Below are 18408 nucleotides of genomic sequence, written 5' to 3'. Positions count from 1 at the left end.
TATGGTCAAATTTGGTAATTGTGTACCCTATCAGATTGCAAAAACCACTGCACTTCTCAACCCACTCCATCACTTGATGAGTGTCAGAATGGCATCTGGTATTGTCTTTTTCTCGTATTAGGTTGTGTTGTGGTTTTGTACCAAGTACTAGGGAACTGGTCCCTTTAAGCACGTCCAAAACGTTACTACACATCAGTGCATGGCATATGAACATATGACATTTTAGCCATCCTTCAGTGAGGTTTTTAAAATAAATCTTTAATTAGTGATAAGAGGTCTGTGTAATAACTACTTGGAAATGAATAATAGGCCACCAATCCTTTTATAATTTATAGAAAATCCAAAATCTGACCAAGACCAGAGGCCAAAGGCTGCTTCCTTACTTTTGATTTTATGTTCATAGGAATTTCTGGCTTTTATTTGATCATTTTTAATAAATGATAGTCAAATGTTAATTGTTTTTGGTGGTGGTGCAATTACATAACATTAATTTACAGATATTGCTTGAAAAACGACCAAATAATGATATGTTTGTACTTAATTTTTTTTTTTTTAAAAACTAGTATTAAATGGGGCGTCCCACAAACTAAACAGATTAAAATTAGCTGGATAAAATAAACTGACACATTTACATACACCACATTTTGGAGAGTTTACAAACAGAGCTTTAGTGAAGATGCCAAAGTTAATAATCGCCTACAAGTGTAGTACAAGGCATGCTGTCCTTCATGTTTTCATTAAATCAAAAATATGGGGGGAAAAAACTAAGGCCAAACTTGATTTTCATATTTAATTTGCCCATGTAAACAAGGTAGTTTGTGGATACCCCTTCTAATAAATGCTCCTTTTGCTGACACAGATGTGCAAATTCATACACAGCGTGTCTAGTCCCTGTAGAGAAGTAATGCCATAGAATAGGACTCTCTGGAGCAGATTAACATGGACCTATTGGCACCATGCTGCCTAATGCCAGGCTATAAAGCCCCCCAGCATTGAGCTGTGGAACATTTACATTACATGTATGGCATTTAGCTGACGCTCTTATCCAGAGCGACTTACAAGGTTACTCGTATTACAGAGGAGGGCCAATGGAGTGTTAGGAGTCTTGCCCAAGGACTCTTATTGGTGTAGCGCAGCATAGTCACCCAGGCCGGGAATCAAACCCCAGTCTCCAACATGGTGTGGTAGCTCAGTGGCAGGTTGTTGTGTTATCTGTTGCACCACACCAACCACCATATATGCCCCACTAAATATGGAAGGAATGAGCAAGAGACTGATTCTCATTATTCTCATCATAGAATCAGCAATCTTTTAATGTTACGACTTTCAGAAGCAAAAAGAAAAGCACGGACACTAACTGACAGGATAAATGAGAAATGAGACATAATACCAAGATCAGCATTTAATATGGTCGATAACTCCACTCACTTTGTAATGCTGGAATCTGCACTGTCCAGAAGCCTCAATCTCCAACTGTTTAGACTCTCACTGTTAATCAAAGAAATGCTTTTCGACGTGTTAATAACGCGGAAGTCCTCCGGGCAGCTCTGTGTACACACAAACACACCCACCAAAGTTAAGATAACAGCACTCAACAATTTCCAAGGGCATCTCACGGCCATGTTTAGACTGACTCCATCTCCAAATCAAGATTAAACAGGAAATGCCAATTCAACTTCCAAATCTGCTTTCTGTAGGTATTGCCTTCACAAACTGTGGCTAGAGCACCTCCAAGTGGACATTAGAAGGTACTGCTATTTAAGGAGATGCTCATTATCAAGGTCAAATTAAAGGTTTGAACAGCAATTATGTTAGCCCTTAATCACACCACTGAGCTCTAGAGCTTTTTAGAAACCAGAGATGATATTGAACCTGAGAGCTGGGATTGGGATACTAGAGCTCTTGAGATCCTGCTGTAAATGTGGGCATAGTTTCAACAAGTGTCCCCCCCCCCTCCTCCTTTCCATTTCCTACACCCCATCAACATAACTACTGGTAGGTAAACTCAGCTGGGCTGTATTGCACTTGGAAGTGGTTTACCTTGTCACGTGACAGCAACAGGAAGCTGTGGTCACCTCCGCAGTGGATCCTGCCGAGGCTGTACCATTCTGTTTCTGAACCAGGAGAGAAATGAGGAAAAAGGAAACTTCATGTACAAATGTTCATCTACTCAGAAAACTGGTGGCTAATGCAAATTCTATTATTAACCATTATTTAAAGCACCGCCCCGTATCAATGCTAAACACAGTGTGTTATCTGAGACAATCAAGAAGACTTTAAAAAGTACAAGCCTGTTCAAGATGAATTTTTCTAAACATTAATATTTCCCTTCTAATTATTATGTAACACAACACAGTATAATCCCACAGCTTTCTAACTACTTGCTCTTAATTCATATAACCAAAGCTACAGCAAAGGAACACACCATCTATTCTTCACAGATCTTTAAGGATCTAGCAGTCTAAGAATTCACAAATAAAATCTTAAAGAAGTTGTTAGATGCTTTTTGTCTTAAGATCAATTATTTCTTAAATTTTATTTTAAAAAATCTTTTTTAATTTTTTCTTTCAAAAACTTTTCTTAAACAAATATCCTCTTTTTCTTAGAAAAAAAAATCCTTTGGCGGCCTCACATTCCTATATTCGCTTAGAAGGTACGCCTCTAAAATGATCAGTTGAATAGTTGAATTACAAGAATAAATGTCTAATTAATCAATATTAAAAGTGGAGATTACTGGAAATAGGAAAATCGTGGCCTCATGACAACACACCTCAGTTCTCATACTTTCCAATGAGGACCCCCCCCCCCTTTTTTGGGGCCCCCAAGTGTCCCAGCGGACAGGCGGTCCAAATTGGGGAGTAAATGGGTGATATAATTTATATTTTATATTTATCATATCATATATATATATATGTGTGTGTGTGTGTGTATATGTGTGTTTTATTTATTTATATATATATATATATATATATATATATATATATATATATATATATATATAAAAAAAACTCATTTTCCTTATAAAACACTTTTGTGAATTCAGCCCTAATCTCCCTCCATCACTGACACCGTCCCGCTATATCCCTCATCAAACCTGAGTCACTGCATCCTAAAACGCCTGAGTCAAGCCTTGCCATCTGTTCTGCTGAGTGTGGCGGGACTCTGGCAGAGCTTCTCCAACAACAAGCTAGCATTTTCCTGATGGTGCCCCTCCTGTTCTCTGCCCTGGACTTCCTGCCTGTAAACAGCACAGCTACACCAACACTGGTTCATTGCATCGCAACATTAGCCAGTCTAACAGGCACTAATGTCAACCCTGCAAAGTAGCGTTTTACCCTTTTCAAAACACTGTGAATTGAATTCATGAAGGCATTGTTAATTAGGCGAGGAGCTGGGAGGGGGGTGTTAAACGAGGCAGATTCTAATGTCTGTCCTAGACTGAAGTGGGAATGGCAGAAGTTTGTTATTGCTAATGAAACACCTCTAGTTTCACAATTAGAAAACCCATTTTTAAAGAACACTTACATTCATGGCCTTTTAATCCACTGCAGTAAATACAAATCATGCTCTAAGCGCCCCCTCATGGACAGCTGCACACATGCATTTTTCTGACAAGCTGAGAGATCCAGAACCATCACTGACAGGAAAAGAAGCATGTGTACTGAGGCGTTAGACTAATATTAGAGGATTTTCATAGAGTTTCACAGTTCCACAGTGCAGGAGCAGTGTTCCAGCCCAGAGTGGCAATGACGGAGACGTCATCCTCCCTGTTACAGTCAGTGGAGCATCAGCATGATTCTGAAGCTGCTATTTTAATGTTTTTTAATTATGCTTTTAGTGCTCTTAAAAGAGCTGGTCCTCAGCAGCTGTTCCGACAACCAGTGGAAAGTTTGGGTTAGTTCCACCTCCTCTGTGCCAGGACAAGGATGGTGGGTGAAGTAAGCCAAGTTGTACTTGAATCTCAAGTTCTTACTACAGATTAGGATTTGACCATCACCATCAGGTTGGAAGGAGCTGGTCTATCTTTTTTTGTCTAGGCCAGCATCAGTGTTAGGAGGCAGACAGCTACAGGATGCCATTGACGGGAATGCAGCAGAGAGCAATATGGCTGAGCACGTTTCATTCAGCAACACAGTAAGAAGTGCAGGTCTGTGAACTTTAGTGACTAAACTTTCCTTTAACAGAAGTAAAAGCTGGGAACAGAATTCTCCCAAGAGGAACCTGCAAACTGAGCCTTTTGCCCAGCCATCAAATGGTAAAAAAGCACAGAAATGCTTCCCACTGGGACTTATAATAACTAATAATAACTTCCACTAATATGGAAAATATGACAAATAACCAACAGATATTAATTTCCGTTCCTTTCCTGTCTTGTTTACTGACCTGTTGTTTGTGTACTGCTGAGATATGGAGGCTGGATGTTTCGGACCGGAAGGGGGATCCTGGCGTTTCCTCTAGTTGCTAAGCCAAGCTGGCCATGAGCATTACAGCCAAAGGCATAAACCAGGCCGGTGGAGGGCACGAACGCTAAGGTGTGGTGCCTGAAAGAGAGAGAGACGCACACACAGACACACACCACTATTGACTTGTGGAATTTCTCAGTCATGGGTGCAGACTACCAGTCATTACAATGATGTAAACTCATATCTTAAATAACTGCCACACTCAGATCTTCACACTTGTGTAAGGACTTCTCCACAGCCACATGCTACATGTTTGAGACGTTTGCTTAAAGTCTTAATGCGTGTCAGAGAGATGGCAGTATTCAAGACCGCCAGTAAAACCTCTCCCATAAGAGCAGCACGTAAAACACTGAAAAGACCTAAAATAAAATATGCATCTGCATTTAATATATCATGGAAGACTTACTTGCCACAAGCAATTTGAGAAACTTCCGTGCCCATAAGCTCCAGAACCCTGCGTGGCAGAGGTTCGTTGTTGGTGGAGTCATGGCCTAGCTGTCCCTTGGACCCACTTCCAAACGTGAACAAGCCTCCGTCCTGCCCAACCACAAAGCAGCATGAGGTCAAGAGACGTTAAAGCAACTTTGTGTAACCTTAAAGTATCAGCTTCAGAATTATGTAGATGCCCTACAGACTGTAACAGGGAGAACAGCGCCTCAGTCACTGCCACTCCGGGCCGGAGAGCTGCTACTGCACTCTGGAACTTGAACTTACACTGGTGGATCTGCAGGAGAACCTCTATCCAGAACTGCATAACCAGTCATATTAATGCAAAATCCTGTAATATCACTCTACCGCCTCAGTCCACATGCTTCCTTCAGAGCTTATAGTGCAATTTTGTATTTACAGCAGTGGAGTAAAAGTGAATTACACTCCCCATCTGTAGGGGGAGGCCAGGAGCAAAACACAGCAATTGAATGCAAGACAGTTTGGCAGAGAGTTGTGCTGCTGGGCTCCCCCTACAGGTGTGTACAGGGAGTGTAATTCACTTTTACTCCACTGCTGTAAATACAAATCATGCTGTGAGCACCCCCTCAAGTACAGCTGTGCATGTGCAATTGTTGACAAGCTGAGGGATACAGAAGGGCATCTGAAGTGAGGGAAGCACGTAGACTGAGGCAGCAGACTAATGTTACAGGATTTGACACCAATATAACCAATATGAGTGTTACGCAGTTCTGGAGAGAGCCTCCACAGTGCAGGAGCAGCTTTCCGGCCCAGAGTGCTGAGCGCCGTTCTCCATGTTGCAGTCAGTGGAGCATCAGCATGATACTGAAGCTGATCTTTTATGTGCAAAGTGGAGTCTATGTGAAAGTTCCTGTAATTCCTGTATGTGTCCTTGTGAGTGCTCACAATACAACATATGTAAAGAGCAGATAGGCTAAGGTGATCATCAACACCAAAAGGGGACACAGACAAATGCTAAAGGTAAATGCAAGTCATGCGTCAATGCCAATAAGGCCGAGCAGCTGAGGAACAGGTGGATCTCCAGAGGCTTTGAGGGCTGTACCTTGGTCAGGGCGGCCGTATGCTCATCCCCACAGCTGATGTAGACTACTTTTTGGGAGCGAAGGAATTTAATATGGCAGGGAACGGCCCGATCTGCAAGAGCAAATAGAGAACTACAATTACACGCCTCTAAAAGGTTCTGGTACACATTTAGGAGGGTGAAGCTCTGACATGCAACCTCTTAACAAATGTTGCATTCAGACCAACAAAGGAAATAGGGCATAAATGAGTTTTGTGGGCAGTCTCACAGGAACATGGAGGTAACACACTTCCCACAATCACCAGCCAGGTCTGACAAGAGAAACAAAGCTGTAGCAGAGGGAGCCATTTAAGAAGCTTTTCTGGGTTCCTTGCTGGCTAAACAGATACACTTCGCAGGTGTGCTCACTCCGGTTATCATACCTGTATCAGTATCTTACTTTTTCCATTTATCTTTTATGCTGCAAGTCATAAAACACAGTACTGTGCAGTACTGGAGTGTTAAACCCCTCAGCAACCCTGCTGAGCTAAGAACAGTCCATCAACCAGAAATATTCAGCCTGCAGTGTCCTGTGGGCAGCGGCCTGCGGGCAGCGTCCTGCAGGCACTGATGAAGGACTAGAGGATGTCCAACACACACTGTGCAGCAACAGATGAGCTTCTGTCTCTGACTTTACCTTCATCTACATGGTGGACCAGCTAGGTAGAATTGTCTAATAGAGGACAGTGGACAGTGAGTGGACAGATACAGTGTTTAAACACTCCAGCAGCACTGCTGCGTCTGATCCACTCGTACCACCAGCAGCGCAACACACACTGTCAAACACACCACCACCACCATATCAGTGTGCGTCACTGCAGTGCTGAGAATGACTGACCCACTACCCAAGTAATACTTGCTCTGTGGTGGTCAGTCCTGTGGGGTCCTGACCACTAAAGAACAGGGTGCAAGGAGGCTAACAGAGTATGCAGAGAAACAGATGGATAAATCTATCAAATTTGTATTAACTACCTAGCAATACCATAGCAACCACTAAGCAACACCATAGCAACCACATTGTAGATACATCTGCACCCTAAGAATTATGTAGTGGGAATCATTTAAGCTAAGCAACCTTCCTGGGATTCCTTTTCTAGTTTGCACGTACTCTTATATTATATGTTTTTTCAGGCCTGTAAGACCCACGTGTGACCAGCTCATGGGTCAGGAAGAATAAATATGTAATTCATTTAAAGGGGGGGGGGGGGGGGGGCATGTTGACTTCACCAAGGTGAAATTCTGCTGTGCACGTTTGCAATCAACTCCTGCTCTGACTGCAAGACCACAGGCTGTTGGCTCACCTTGCTCGTCATTGAGGCCCAGCTGTCCAGCGCTGTTCCTGCCCCAGCCGAACACAGCTCCAGAGAGAGAAAGGGCGAAGCTGTGGTCTCCTCCAGCGCTGATCTGAGCCAGCGGGATCCCACACAGAGACTTGAGGGGCTGAGGAGACAGAGAGCTGGGCTCGCCTTTCCCCAAACCCAGCTGACCACTGGAGTTCTGACCCCATGTGAACAGCTGACCATCTGAGAAAGGAACCGAAATCCAAAATGAGTGTCATATACATACACTCATTCTGTTATATACATACATACTGGAACTCTTCTCTTTTTTTTCATTGACCTAGTGTGAAGATTTCCTGACCAAGAACCTTCCCCCTTCTTTTATAAAATGATCACTGCAGAGATATGAACGCTTGCTATGACAGTTACAATTTACACCAACAGAGTGTATCCAAAGGCTCGCAGCACCCTTAGCCTGCTCTACCAAATCAAGACTTATTCACAGTGATAAGAGAGTCTGATAAGTGGCTGCCGAGTTCAGATGTGCAGAAACAGAAAGTGCTAAATCATTTAGTATGAGGCTTTCAACCCAGAGTGAGACTTAGCTGCCTGAATGCAAGACTGAGGGTACAACTTGAGTGAGCTCTAGAACGTAAAACTGTATTTTTCTGGGCATAACTGAATAATGAAAGATTGAGGAAATGGAAGTGACGTTTCATTAACCTTAATAAACTGCACAGGAATATCTGCTCTTAGCTGCAGTGCACCAGTGAGCTGGGATTTACTACAGGAGTCTCTAAAACTCAGCTCACTGGTGTCAATCATTTTAAATGTCTAGCCTCGAACCACCTTCAGACAGCCTCTAACTGTTGATTTGAGTGTGGCTTTTTCTTTTACCGTCTTTTATTTGATTTGTGTCATCTTTTTAGTTACTTTTTAAAAATTATTATTATTATTATTATTATGTTTAGTACTTTTTATAATCCTTTTATTTGACAGTTTATTCGAAACTTTCCCTTCTTAATTAAATCGTAATTTGTTTGTTTGTTTTGAATTATTTTGGCATTTGTTTATGTAGTTTCTTTTTTTAATTGAACTTTTAATTGATGAAACTCAATTTTAATTGAGTCCCTTTAAGCTGTAAATGCTTGACTGCACTAAAATGAGAGTTGCCTTCAATGTATTCCCAAGTAAAAATAGTTGATTGAATAATAGCTGATTGATTGATTGATTGATTGATTGATTGATTGAAAATCCAGCAGAACCAAAAACAGGGCTTGAAAACAGGACAATTCCAAACAGGGAAATATGGTGTATGATTCTGGAGAGCAGCTCATAACCTCCAGACTCTAGGTATGGGAATATAGGTTTCTATATGAACCAGGCCTTGTAACCACCGCTTTTTCGGTGCCAGTGTCCGTAGAAGGGGAGCTCAAATGCGGCATACGACAAAAAGAAAGACGATGGAAGCAAACATGGAGCTGTGCTAGCCAAGAGGAAAAATAGCAGGGTGGTAGATAACCAATGTGAGCATTTTTCACCCCAACCAAAAAGACACATACTATTACGGTCACAGAACAACTTAAAATACCCAATGAATAATAATAATAATCAATAAAAGTGATAAGCTGTGCTCGTCTCACCTTTAGAAAGTGCTATGCAGTGCTGGTTGCCACACATGACTTGCGATATTCGATGCTCGCACAGCTTTTTAATGAGCCTATATTTATGAAAAGAGAGACAAGGGACTGTTCATCTATCAGATGCTCATCAGATGCTAATCAGACGTCCTATTGCCCTGCTAAATCGCAGAAATTACTGCAGGAAGACATTCAAATTAAAGAGCAGGGTACCATTTATTGACAGCCTGGAAATGTATTAAGCAAGGAAAGGAGCTGACACAGATGTTCACACAGCTGTGCTGCGTCATCATTAAAGAGAAGACAGGCAAGGCTAAGAAAAGCAACACAATCACAGAGAGAGACAGAGAGAGACGGTGGTCTATACCTGGGCACTCGGACAGCCTCCTCCACTGTGCCGAGTCCGAGCTGACCCCGCTCTCCGGCGCCCCAGGCAAACACCTGGCCCTGCTCATTAACTGCCAACGAGTGGGCTTCTCCACATGCCACACCGGCAATCTTCTGCGCATCCAACGCCACCACCAACTCTGTGGACACAGCAGCAGACATGCATGTGAGGAGGCTTCATTTGCAATACATCAGCTCGATTCATTTAATTCATTCATTTGCAAATAAATTAACCCTTAATATAATTTGCTCCCCGGCCACTTTATTAGAAACCCCTACCTTGCATGTGAGCTCACTGGCCAAGACGATAGAAAGCCCTTCTTTGTAGTCATCCTCTAACCCTTCAGAAAAGGTCAGTGTTTGACCAGTTAGCCACGCACGGCTGGGTATTTTCAGACGATCCTAAACTAGCAGTGATAGATGTGGGAAGCTGACCAGAGATATTCTACAGCCTGTAACCATAAACCACTTACACTGTACATACTGGACCTATAAGTTAGGGGTGGGAGTGGCCAGAGAGCAGAAGTGCAAGGTAGGGGTTTCTAATAAAGTGGCCAGTGAGCAGAAGTACAAGGTATGGTTTTCCAATAAAGTGGCCAGAGTGGAGGTACTAGGTAAAGTTTTCTAATTAAGTGGCCAATGAGAGGAAGAACAAGGCAGGGGTTTCCAATAAAGTGGCCAGAGACCAGAAGTACAAGGTAGGGGTTTCTAATAAAGTGGCCAGTGAGCGAAAGTACAAGGTAAAGTTTTCTAATAAAGTGCCCATAGAGCGGAAGTTTAAGGTAGTGGTTTCCAATAAAGTGGCCAGAGTGGAGGTACTAGGTAAAAGTTTTCTAATAAAGTGGCCAGTGAGAGGAGGAACAAGGCAGGGGTTTCTAATAAAGTGGCCAGTGAGCATAAGAAGTAAGCAGGGGTTTCCAATAAAGTGGCCAGTGAGCGGAAGTACAACATAGGGGTTTCAAATACAGTGTCCAGAGTGTAGGTACTAGGTAAGGTTTTCTAATAAATTGGCCAGTGAGCAGAAGTACAAGGTAGGGGTTTCTAATAAAGTGGCCTGTGAGCATAAGAACAAAGCAGGGGTTTCCAATAAAGTGGCCAGTGAGCGGAAGTGCAAGGTAGGGGTTTCCAATAAAGTGGCCAGTGAGTGGAAGAGCAAAATAGGTCTTTCTAATAAAATGGCCAGCGAGTGGTCACTCCATCGTCAGAGATCCAGTCTTCAGTTCCTGTGCAGGTTTTCAAAACGTGTTGCATTTTAGATACTGACTAATACTGGAATCCAGCCTATTTCCTACCCACACAACAACTTAGTCTGTCAGCTCCGAAAGTATTAGGCACCCATACAGTATTTCTGCCCACACACACACACACACACACACACACACACACACACACACACACACACACACACAGTCCCAATCTGTTAACAATCTAGTTGTTTTTAGTGGTAGCTTGCACTACATGATCAGAATGACTGGCTCTGTTGTAAGAATCACGCTGGATTTTCTTGAGGATGTGGTGCAGCAAAGCACCCTCAATAAGCTGCAAGCCATAATAGACAATATCTCACATCCTCTTTACACTGCATTAGAAGCACACAGGAGCACATTCAGTGTTCAGTCTGATACAGCTGCACAGTACGTCTCTATAATGAGGAGTCCTCCAGCATGGGCAGCGCTGATCTCCTACTGCCTGAATCATGCTGATAGTACAGAAACACAGAAACCTGCAGAGCAGACTGACCAACATTGTTTTTTCAGGAGTTAGATCAATCTGTGTGCTTCTACTCGACTCCATCAGGCTGTTAGTTGGGAAGAGAAACACACAATGGACTTACAGAGGGTTAAGAGGCTCATTTAAGCCATGGCAAAGAGGAATAGAGAGCTGAGCTGTCCCAAAAAGAACATGAAGATGGAGTGCAATGAAAACAGGACCATGTCCAATCCTCTCTGTCAAGCATGCAGATCCATTTGTACCAACAAAGGACAGCCAACCTCCATTTAGCCTGCTCAGGACAATGACGGTGAAGCAATACTGACTCATCCAACAGTGTAATAAATACCAACAAAAGGGCTAACACAATAGGCCTACACTACAGCAGTGATAGCAGATTATCTTGGATTACTGGAGATTGGCATCAGGGCACAATTCCCATTATGGACCAATAGAAAACTACCATGTTAGCCACAAGGAAATTGGTATTTCACTGTACGGCTTTTAAGTGAATCACTTACAGCTGTGGTTGGAAGTTCACATGCACTCATTACAAACATAAATATTAGGGCAATACTGGACTTTCAATGCATTCTTTAAACTGTTATTTTTCTGGGACAACACACCCATATGCCCAAATGTTTGTGGACACCGCTTCTAATGAATGCATTCAGCTACCTTAAGTTGTACCCATCGCTGACACACAGCTTGTCTATGCCCCATGGAGAAGTACTGCCAATAGAACAGGACTCTCTGGAGCAGATAAACATGACCTAATGCCAGGTGTGGGCTAGAGGGGTACAAAAAAAGCCCCCCAGCATTGAGTTGTGGAGCAGTGGAAGAACTGTGTTCTCTTGAATTATGGTTGGTGCTCCATCCAGTACTTTGTGAATAAGATGGGGAGTTGGTGGTGAGGTGGGGTGGCGATCTTCCATCATCATGACTGCATCCTCATTGCATTCAATCAAACCCTCACAGCAATCTAGTAGAAAAACAAAATCTAGTAGAAAGCCTTCTTCCCTGGACAGTAGAGAGGGTCACTCCAAACAAAAGTTGTAACATAATACATTTGATTATAGAAGTAGCAATGAATGAGCAGGTGTCCAAAAACTTTTTTTTTAATCCTTTGGATTTAGAGCACAAGTTTAAAACGTGAAAAAAATGGAGGATATTCTGAAACCAACACATGGTCAAAAATGATATATGCATGGTCAACAATACACATATAGCACACCTGATATTTGGCTAAATGTCCCTTAGCAAGTTGCACCCTGACCAGATGATTTTGGTAGCCATTAACTCGAGTTATTCTGGTTCTGGATATTCGATCACTCCTCTTGTTGAATTACATCTGATAAATTCCCAGCACAGACCAGACCTTTAAGCATAGCTTTTCTTTGTCCATATGGTTCAGTTGCAAACTTTGATTGAGCTGGAAGGTGTGGATTCTTTCTTGGACAGCAGCCTCTCCGTCCATGGCACAGCATTTTCCAGTTTATGGCAAGCTTGTGCCTTGATGATTCTTGGGTTGTTCCTGATACCATCCCAACCAACTGCCTCTCAGCTGAAGGTGACAGTTTGGATCTTCTTCCAGACCTTGGCATAGTGGCTACACCTCTCAATAATCTAATAATAATTACAATATGGTGATCTTGGAATCTGTAGTTGTTTAGAAATGGCTCCTAAAGACATTCCTGTCTAAATCTATGATCACCTTTCTGAGCTCCTCAGACTTTCCCACAGTACTGTGTAATGACCAATCCAATGAGTGTTCTGATGTGGACACAGAGAAGCTACCAGCTCTACCAGCAGAGTTAAGAGTTCTTGGCCGTGGCAACTTTCAGCACCAATGAATGGATCATCTAAGGGTGTGTATGCATATTTTTAACCCCGTATGTAGAACTCTGACATGATAATTATGTTTTTTCCTACTAAAAGTCAATGTTGTAATTCAGTATGTGAATGTTTGACCATATTTCTGCCTAATATATGCTGTAAATGCTGCTTCCCCAACACCGGAAGCTCTATCTAACCATTTGTACCAAGTTCACTTCCCTTCTTCTAAACACAATAGCAAGGGAGGGCCAGTTTAGCGCAAATCACATGGCACAAATGATGGCATCTCAGAGCATGATCTGAACCTGCCGGTTCCAACAGCAGCTGGGGAATTCCACAACCCGGTCATTCTGAATTCAGCGAACAGAAAGCGAAACGTCTTTCTTCTCAAAACACCCAGCACTGCAGGACCAAGGCAAATGTTTTCCAGACAGGAGGTTTCTTACTTAGGCATCTAAATTATGAAGCAACTGAACTATCTTCTGCCAGCAACCATATAAAAAAAAAAAAGACCTCTCCATGTGAAATCAAGCGGGTGGTGGTAAAAGCATCTGCGTGCAGCACATTCTGTACTGAGGCTGAGAACGAGGCCAGCTACTTCTATAGCAAGGACACTGAGCAGAACCTCATGCATGCATGCATTCTCCTTTAATGTCCTCCTTTATTATGCATGTCGGGAGTCAACACAGCCATTTAGGATGCAGTGGTGCGAGACGCCGTCCTTCTGACTAAGCACAGCACGCTGACTCAACTGCTACAATCATGTTATAGAAATTAAGACCCATGAAAACCTTCGTTCACACCTGGTCACTCCATGTGACTAGGATCTGGATTGTATCCTGAGAAGATTTTAGCCACATGTGTCTACACTGGGCAGTCAAACACGTCTTCGGTTAGGGTTAGTCTTCGCTGTGTGGGACGAAATATGCAAATTCGCTGGTTGCGATGCGTGTTTATTACTGGTGTTTGGGTTGTACTGGGAGCAGATTTGGTTGTGGAATGGGTCTTGGAGAGGTGGCTGTGTTTACAGTGTTATAACGTGGCTCAAATACGTCTCAGACCACCTCCTGAAGTGGTTCGAGTGATCGGATCTGTATCTGGTTTAAAGAGAGTCTTGGGCGCGTTCACACTTGCGTGTTTATGTGGCTCGGCCTTATCCAGATATATCCCTGATACTTGTGTTTAAACACATTTCTTCAGTTGTGTGTGTTTAGTTATATTACCTCCATCTCTTAGTGCTGTTCAAATGAAGATCAAATGTCCAGATGATTAAATATGTAAAAAAAAAATGAAGGCTTTCATGGGGTGTCAGTTTTTTCCCATGACTGCGCACTTAGAATAAAAAAACATAATCTTTAATAATAAAGAAAATAATAACTTTCAATGTAAAGGTTTGTCCGAAAGTCTAAAAAGGGCACGTGATTGGCTGCTGCTGCTGCTGCCTCATCAGAACAATCATGTGTGAGAGGCCGTGCTGCTGGGAACAGCGGCTTTACAACCCAGATTACAAACCTCCAAGCCAAACGTCACGCACAGACTAATGTGACTGAGGCCGCAGGTTCAGCACCACACAAGTGCACTGAAGTTCCCCTTACTGAAGGAGGAAATTTACACACAGTTTTTACATAAAACTTAAGCTGATTTCTTTAGGTTGAACCTGAAGGTTGAACTATGAAAAATGGCCAGATATGAGGATAAAACTCAGGTTTTAAAACTGATGCTACTGTTTTAGCTGTGTAATACAGATTTCTGATTATTTCAATGCTGAATGTTCTGTAGGTCGTCCCTCGAAGAATGGATTTCACAAGACCTGGATCTGAAGGCGTCCTGTGGTCACTGGCATTAGGAAGTTAGCAGCAGATCCTGTACGTTGTGAGGGGGGGACCTGAAATGGTCAAATCAGGGTGCCCATGACCCTGTTGCCAGTTCACCAGTTGTCCTCCCTCTGACTGACTATGTTAGTCGGACCCCACAAGACCCCACAAGACCTGCTTGATGTTTTGGAGATGTTCTGACCCAGTTGTCTAGCCACCACAGTTGGTTGTCTGGTCTCAGATTCTTATGCTTGCCCATGCTTGCTGACCCCACCCCTCGACAGGACTTTAAGGCAGTCCTACCCCAGTCCTACCCACAGCTCGCAAGACAGCTCAGCCTAGTTTTCCAGAAGCATCTCAACTGGTAGAGAAAGTGTTCAGTGTGATGCTCACTCGGCCATTTAGGAATCACATGGGAAAAACCAGCCCTCTGCAGTTTCACTCAAAAGGCCTGAAAAGGCTTGCTTCAACAGTTGCACACTGTGCTTCAGAGAAGTGCCGCCTTACCTGGCTTGCTTCCTGGCTTCTCATGGCCCAGCTGACCGTGGCTGTTGGAGCCGCATGTGTACACGCTCCCATCATGCAGCAGGAAGAGCGAGTGCTGTCCTCCGGCGGCCACCTCCTTAAGCCCCCTTCCGTTGAACATACGGCAGCTCCTCGGCTCAGCCACGGCGGCCTCCGCGTCTCCGAGGCCCAGCTGACCCCAGGCTGAACTGCCCCAGCACAGCATCGCCACTCACACAAAAAGAAAGAGAGAGAGAGAAAGAGAGAAAGGGAGAGAAAGGGGCAGAGAGGGAAAGAGGGAGATGGACGGATCTGAGAGAGGGAGGTGGAGGGTGGGAGTGCCCTAGGCTGAGCAGCCCTGCCTTCTCCCCTTTGAGTGAATGACGAGCCTGAAAGAAAGAGAACATAAAGGCTGGCATTAAAAACAAGTGTAGCATGTGGGTCAAACGTAACCTATATGTATGGTTAATTGACTCAAACCCCACCCCCTCATCAAATAACATTGACGTAGACATAACTTGAAATTATAAAATTATTAAATGTCATTTCATGGTTCTTTTAATGTAAAATATAATATATAACCAAATACTCAAATGGTATCATGTCAAATATACACTCACCAAGCACTTTGTTAAGAAGACCAGTACACCTACATATTCATGCGATCATCTTATCAGCCGATTGTACGGCAGCAATGCAGAGAATGGGCCAGAAAAGTATTCAGATATGGGCCAGCAGCTTCCGAAGGTGGGGGGTTGGCATGACCTAAGTGATCTTAAGCGTGGCATTGTTGCTGGTGCCAGACAGACTGGTTTGAGTACATCTAGACTGATAAAACTCCTGGCATTTTCAGCACAAGAGTCAACAGATGAGAGAGGTCAACAGAGAATGGTCAGACTGGCTGGAGCTGAAAGAAAGGCTACAGTAGCGCAGATAACCACTCTGTACAATTGTGGTGAGCAGAAAAGCCTATCAGAATGCACAACACGTCCAACCTAGGCACAAAGGCTACAACAGCAGAGGACCACATCGGGCTCCACTGCTGTCAGCCAAGAACAGAAAGCTGAGGCTGCAGTGGCTCAGCACAGGCTCACCAACACTGGACAGCTGAAGGCTGGAGAAACATGGCCTGGTCCGTGCTTGGTGAGTGTAGTTTTGAAACCTATGCATGTTTTATATTTATTTGTATATATATTTTTTTTCTTTCTTTCTTTTTGGCCCCCGGCACACAGCGACATCCTGAATTTGGCCCCGCAAGACAAAAGTGGCGGTATACTCAAGCAAAGTCAATGAAAACTTGGTTAACAGCAATGCATGACATCTGTGGCATGCTTCAGCTTGCTAAACCAGATAAATTCAACCCCTATGTTTAGATTTTAGACATGTTTATGCTTCAACAGATGCAGAAATTATGGACAAAAGTATTGGGACACCTGCTCATTCATTATTTCTTCTGAAATCAAGGGAATAAAAAATAATAATAATAATTGTTGGAGTAACTGTCTCTACTATCCAAAGATGCCTTCAGCTGGATTACGAAGCACTGCTGTGAGAATCTGATTGCATTCAGTGACCTCACCACCAACCATCATTCCAGAGAACACAGTTCTCCCACTGCTCTACAGCTCAATGCTGGGGGAATTTTTTATACCCCTCTAGCCCACACCTAGCATTAGGCATGGTAGGCTAAGGGTCCTATTCTATTGGCAATACATCTCTACAGGGACTAGACAAGCTCTGTGGGTGCATTTGCACATATGCATCAGCAATGGGTGCCGCTTAAAGTAGTAGCATGCGTTCATTAGAAGGGGTGTCCACAAATATTTGGACATATCGTCTACATATATATTTGAAAAGCACAGAGATATTGAATTGTGCTGATATGACGCAGCTCTTAGACAGAGAGAGAAAGAAGGCAGAGGTTCATCCTCTTGGCTTGCCGCCACTCTCGGGCAGCGCTAGAAGAACGTCAGCCATTAGGTGTGGCAGGGTTCTGCCATGTAGCAGAGATAAGGAAGCTGCAGCAGGGAGGTTAAATAAAACCCCAGCTTCTCTAATCTCTCTCTAAGCTGCTCCCAGCAAACACTACGGCCTCCTCCTCACAATCCTGTCAGCCAGACCATCTGACCATCGAGGGCAAGAGTGGCTGTGTGCTCAGGTGAGCTGTAAGATAAGTGGGTGTGGTCAGCCACTCACGTGTTTGCATAGTTGTTGCCTTAATACCTTACACAGGGGCATAAAAGCACCTTTGCCAGCTTCCAGGTCTTCATCTGAAGGTGGTGCAGACCTGTCGATGAGGTTTAGGGTGTATCATGTTCTGCTTTAAACCTTAAACATGAAGTGGGTCTTGATTTGTCGATGACAAATGTTTGCGGACACCCCTTCTACTGAATGCGCTAAAACAGGAGTGCAAATACACACAGATGCACCTCATCCAGTCCTTGTAGAGACTCTCTGGAGCAGATGAACGTGAACATCTATTGGTACCATTGGGGTGGGCTAGATAGAGGGATAAAAAGCCCCCCAGCACTGAGCTGTGGAGCAGTGGGAGAACTGTGTTTTCTTGAAGGATGGTTTGTGCTCCATCAATACTTCTAGGAGGAGTTGGAGAGTTGAGGATGATGAGATTGGGGTGGTGATCATCCAACATCCTGACCTCACGAACGCTCTTGCCTCTGAATGCAATCAAATCCTCACAGCAATGCTGCTCCCAAATCTAATAGAAAGCCTTCTTCCCTGGACAGTAGAGACAGTTACTCCAACAAAAGCAGGATACACTCTTTTTAATACCCTGGATTTCAAAAGAAACAAATTAATAAGTAGGTGTCCCAATACTTTTGTCCAGAAAACATTTGCGTGACTAATGGCGTCTAGTGTCTGTTAGCTATAGCAGCCTCACAGCTCCAGTCTGGAACTAAAAAATAGCTGGAACTGCCAAACCGTCCTGACTTCCAGGCCCTCCAGGACAGTAGAGTTAGACCTCTGCACAAGACCACAGAGCAGGACGTCCCACCTCCAGTCCCGCAGTCCACCTGTCCTGTACAGCTTCATGTTTTCTTGAACAAACTAACAGTGCAGCCTGTAGCTGCAGTTAGCTGCAGTGTTAAAGGGTCTCAGGGACGCCACTAAAATGACTGCACCATGCAAACCGTCTCACATCACTGCTGTGGCATGCTGTTACATCTCGGTGTAAATAAGCAGCTGTCGGACGATCGTCAGTCATTTCTCTTTTGCCTGTTAGAGGCT

The 18408-nt window shown here is 43.6% G+C and overlaps 1 protein-coding gene across 1 annotated transcript in view; it reads right to left on the bottom strand.

The window, feature by feature from the left end:
- Positions 1 to 18408, bottom strand: part of LOC140554963 (probable E3 ubiquitin-protein ligase HERC3) — a 52638-nt gene that overhangs the window by 31656 nt on the left and 2574 nt on the right. Inside the window, exons 2-10 of the mRNA XM_072678518.1 lie at positions 15166 to 15551; positions 9279 to 9438; positions 8915 to 8991; positions 7293 to 7514; positions 5974 to 6065; positions 4870 to 5000; positions 4384 to 4541; positions 2041 to 2114; positions 1429 to 1547 (exon numbers count right to left, since the gene is read on the bottom strand). Of these exons, the coding sequence (XP_072534619.1) occupies positions 1429 to 1547; positions 2041 to 2114; positions 4384 to 4541; positions 4870 to 5000; positions 5974 to 6065; positions 7293 to 7514; positions 8915 to 8991; positions 9279 to 9438; positions 15166 to 15388 (1256 nt within the window). The 5' untranslated portion in view covers positions 15389 to 15551. The remainder of the gene's footprint in view (positions 1 to 1428; positions 1548 to 2040; positions 2115 to 4383; positions 4542 to 4869; positions 5001 to 5973; positions 6066 to 7292; positions 7515 to 8914; positions 8992 to 9278; positions 9439 to 15165; positions 15552 to 18408) is intronic.

The sequence above is a fragment of the Salminus brasiliensis genome, chromosome 4 (genome assembly GCF_030463535.1).
Source record: "Salminus brasiliensis chromosome 4, fSalBra1.hap2, whole genome shotgun sequence".
Lineage (NCBI taxonomy): Eukaryota > Metazoa > Chordata > Actinopteri > Characiformes > Bryconidae > Salminus > Salminus brasiliensis.
This window is presented reverse-complemented; position numbering and strand designations above follow the sequence as displayed.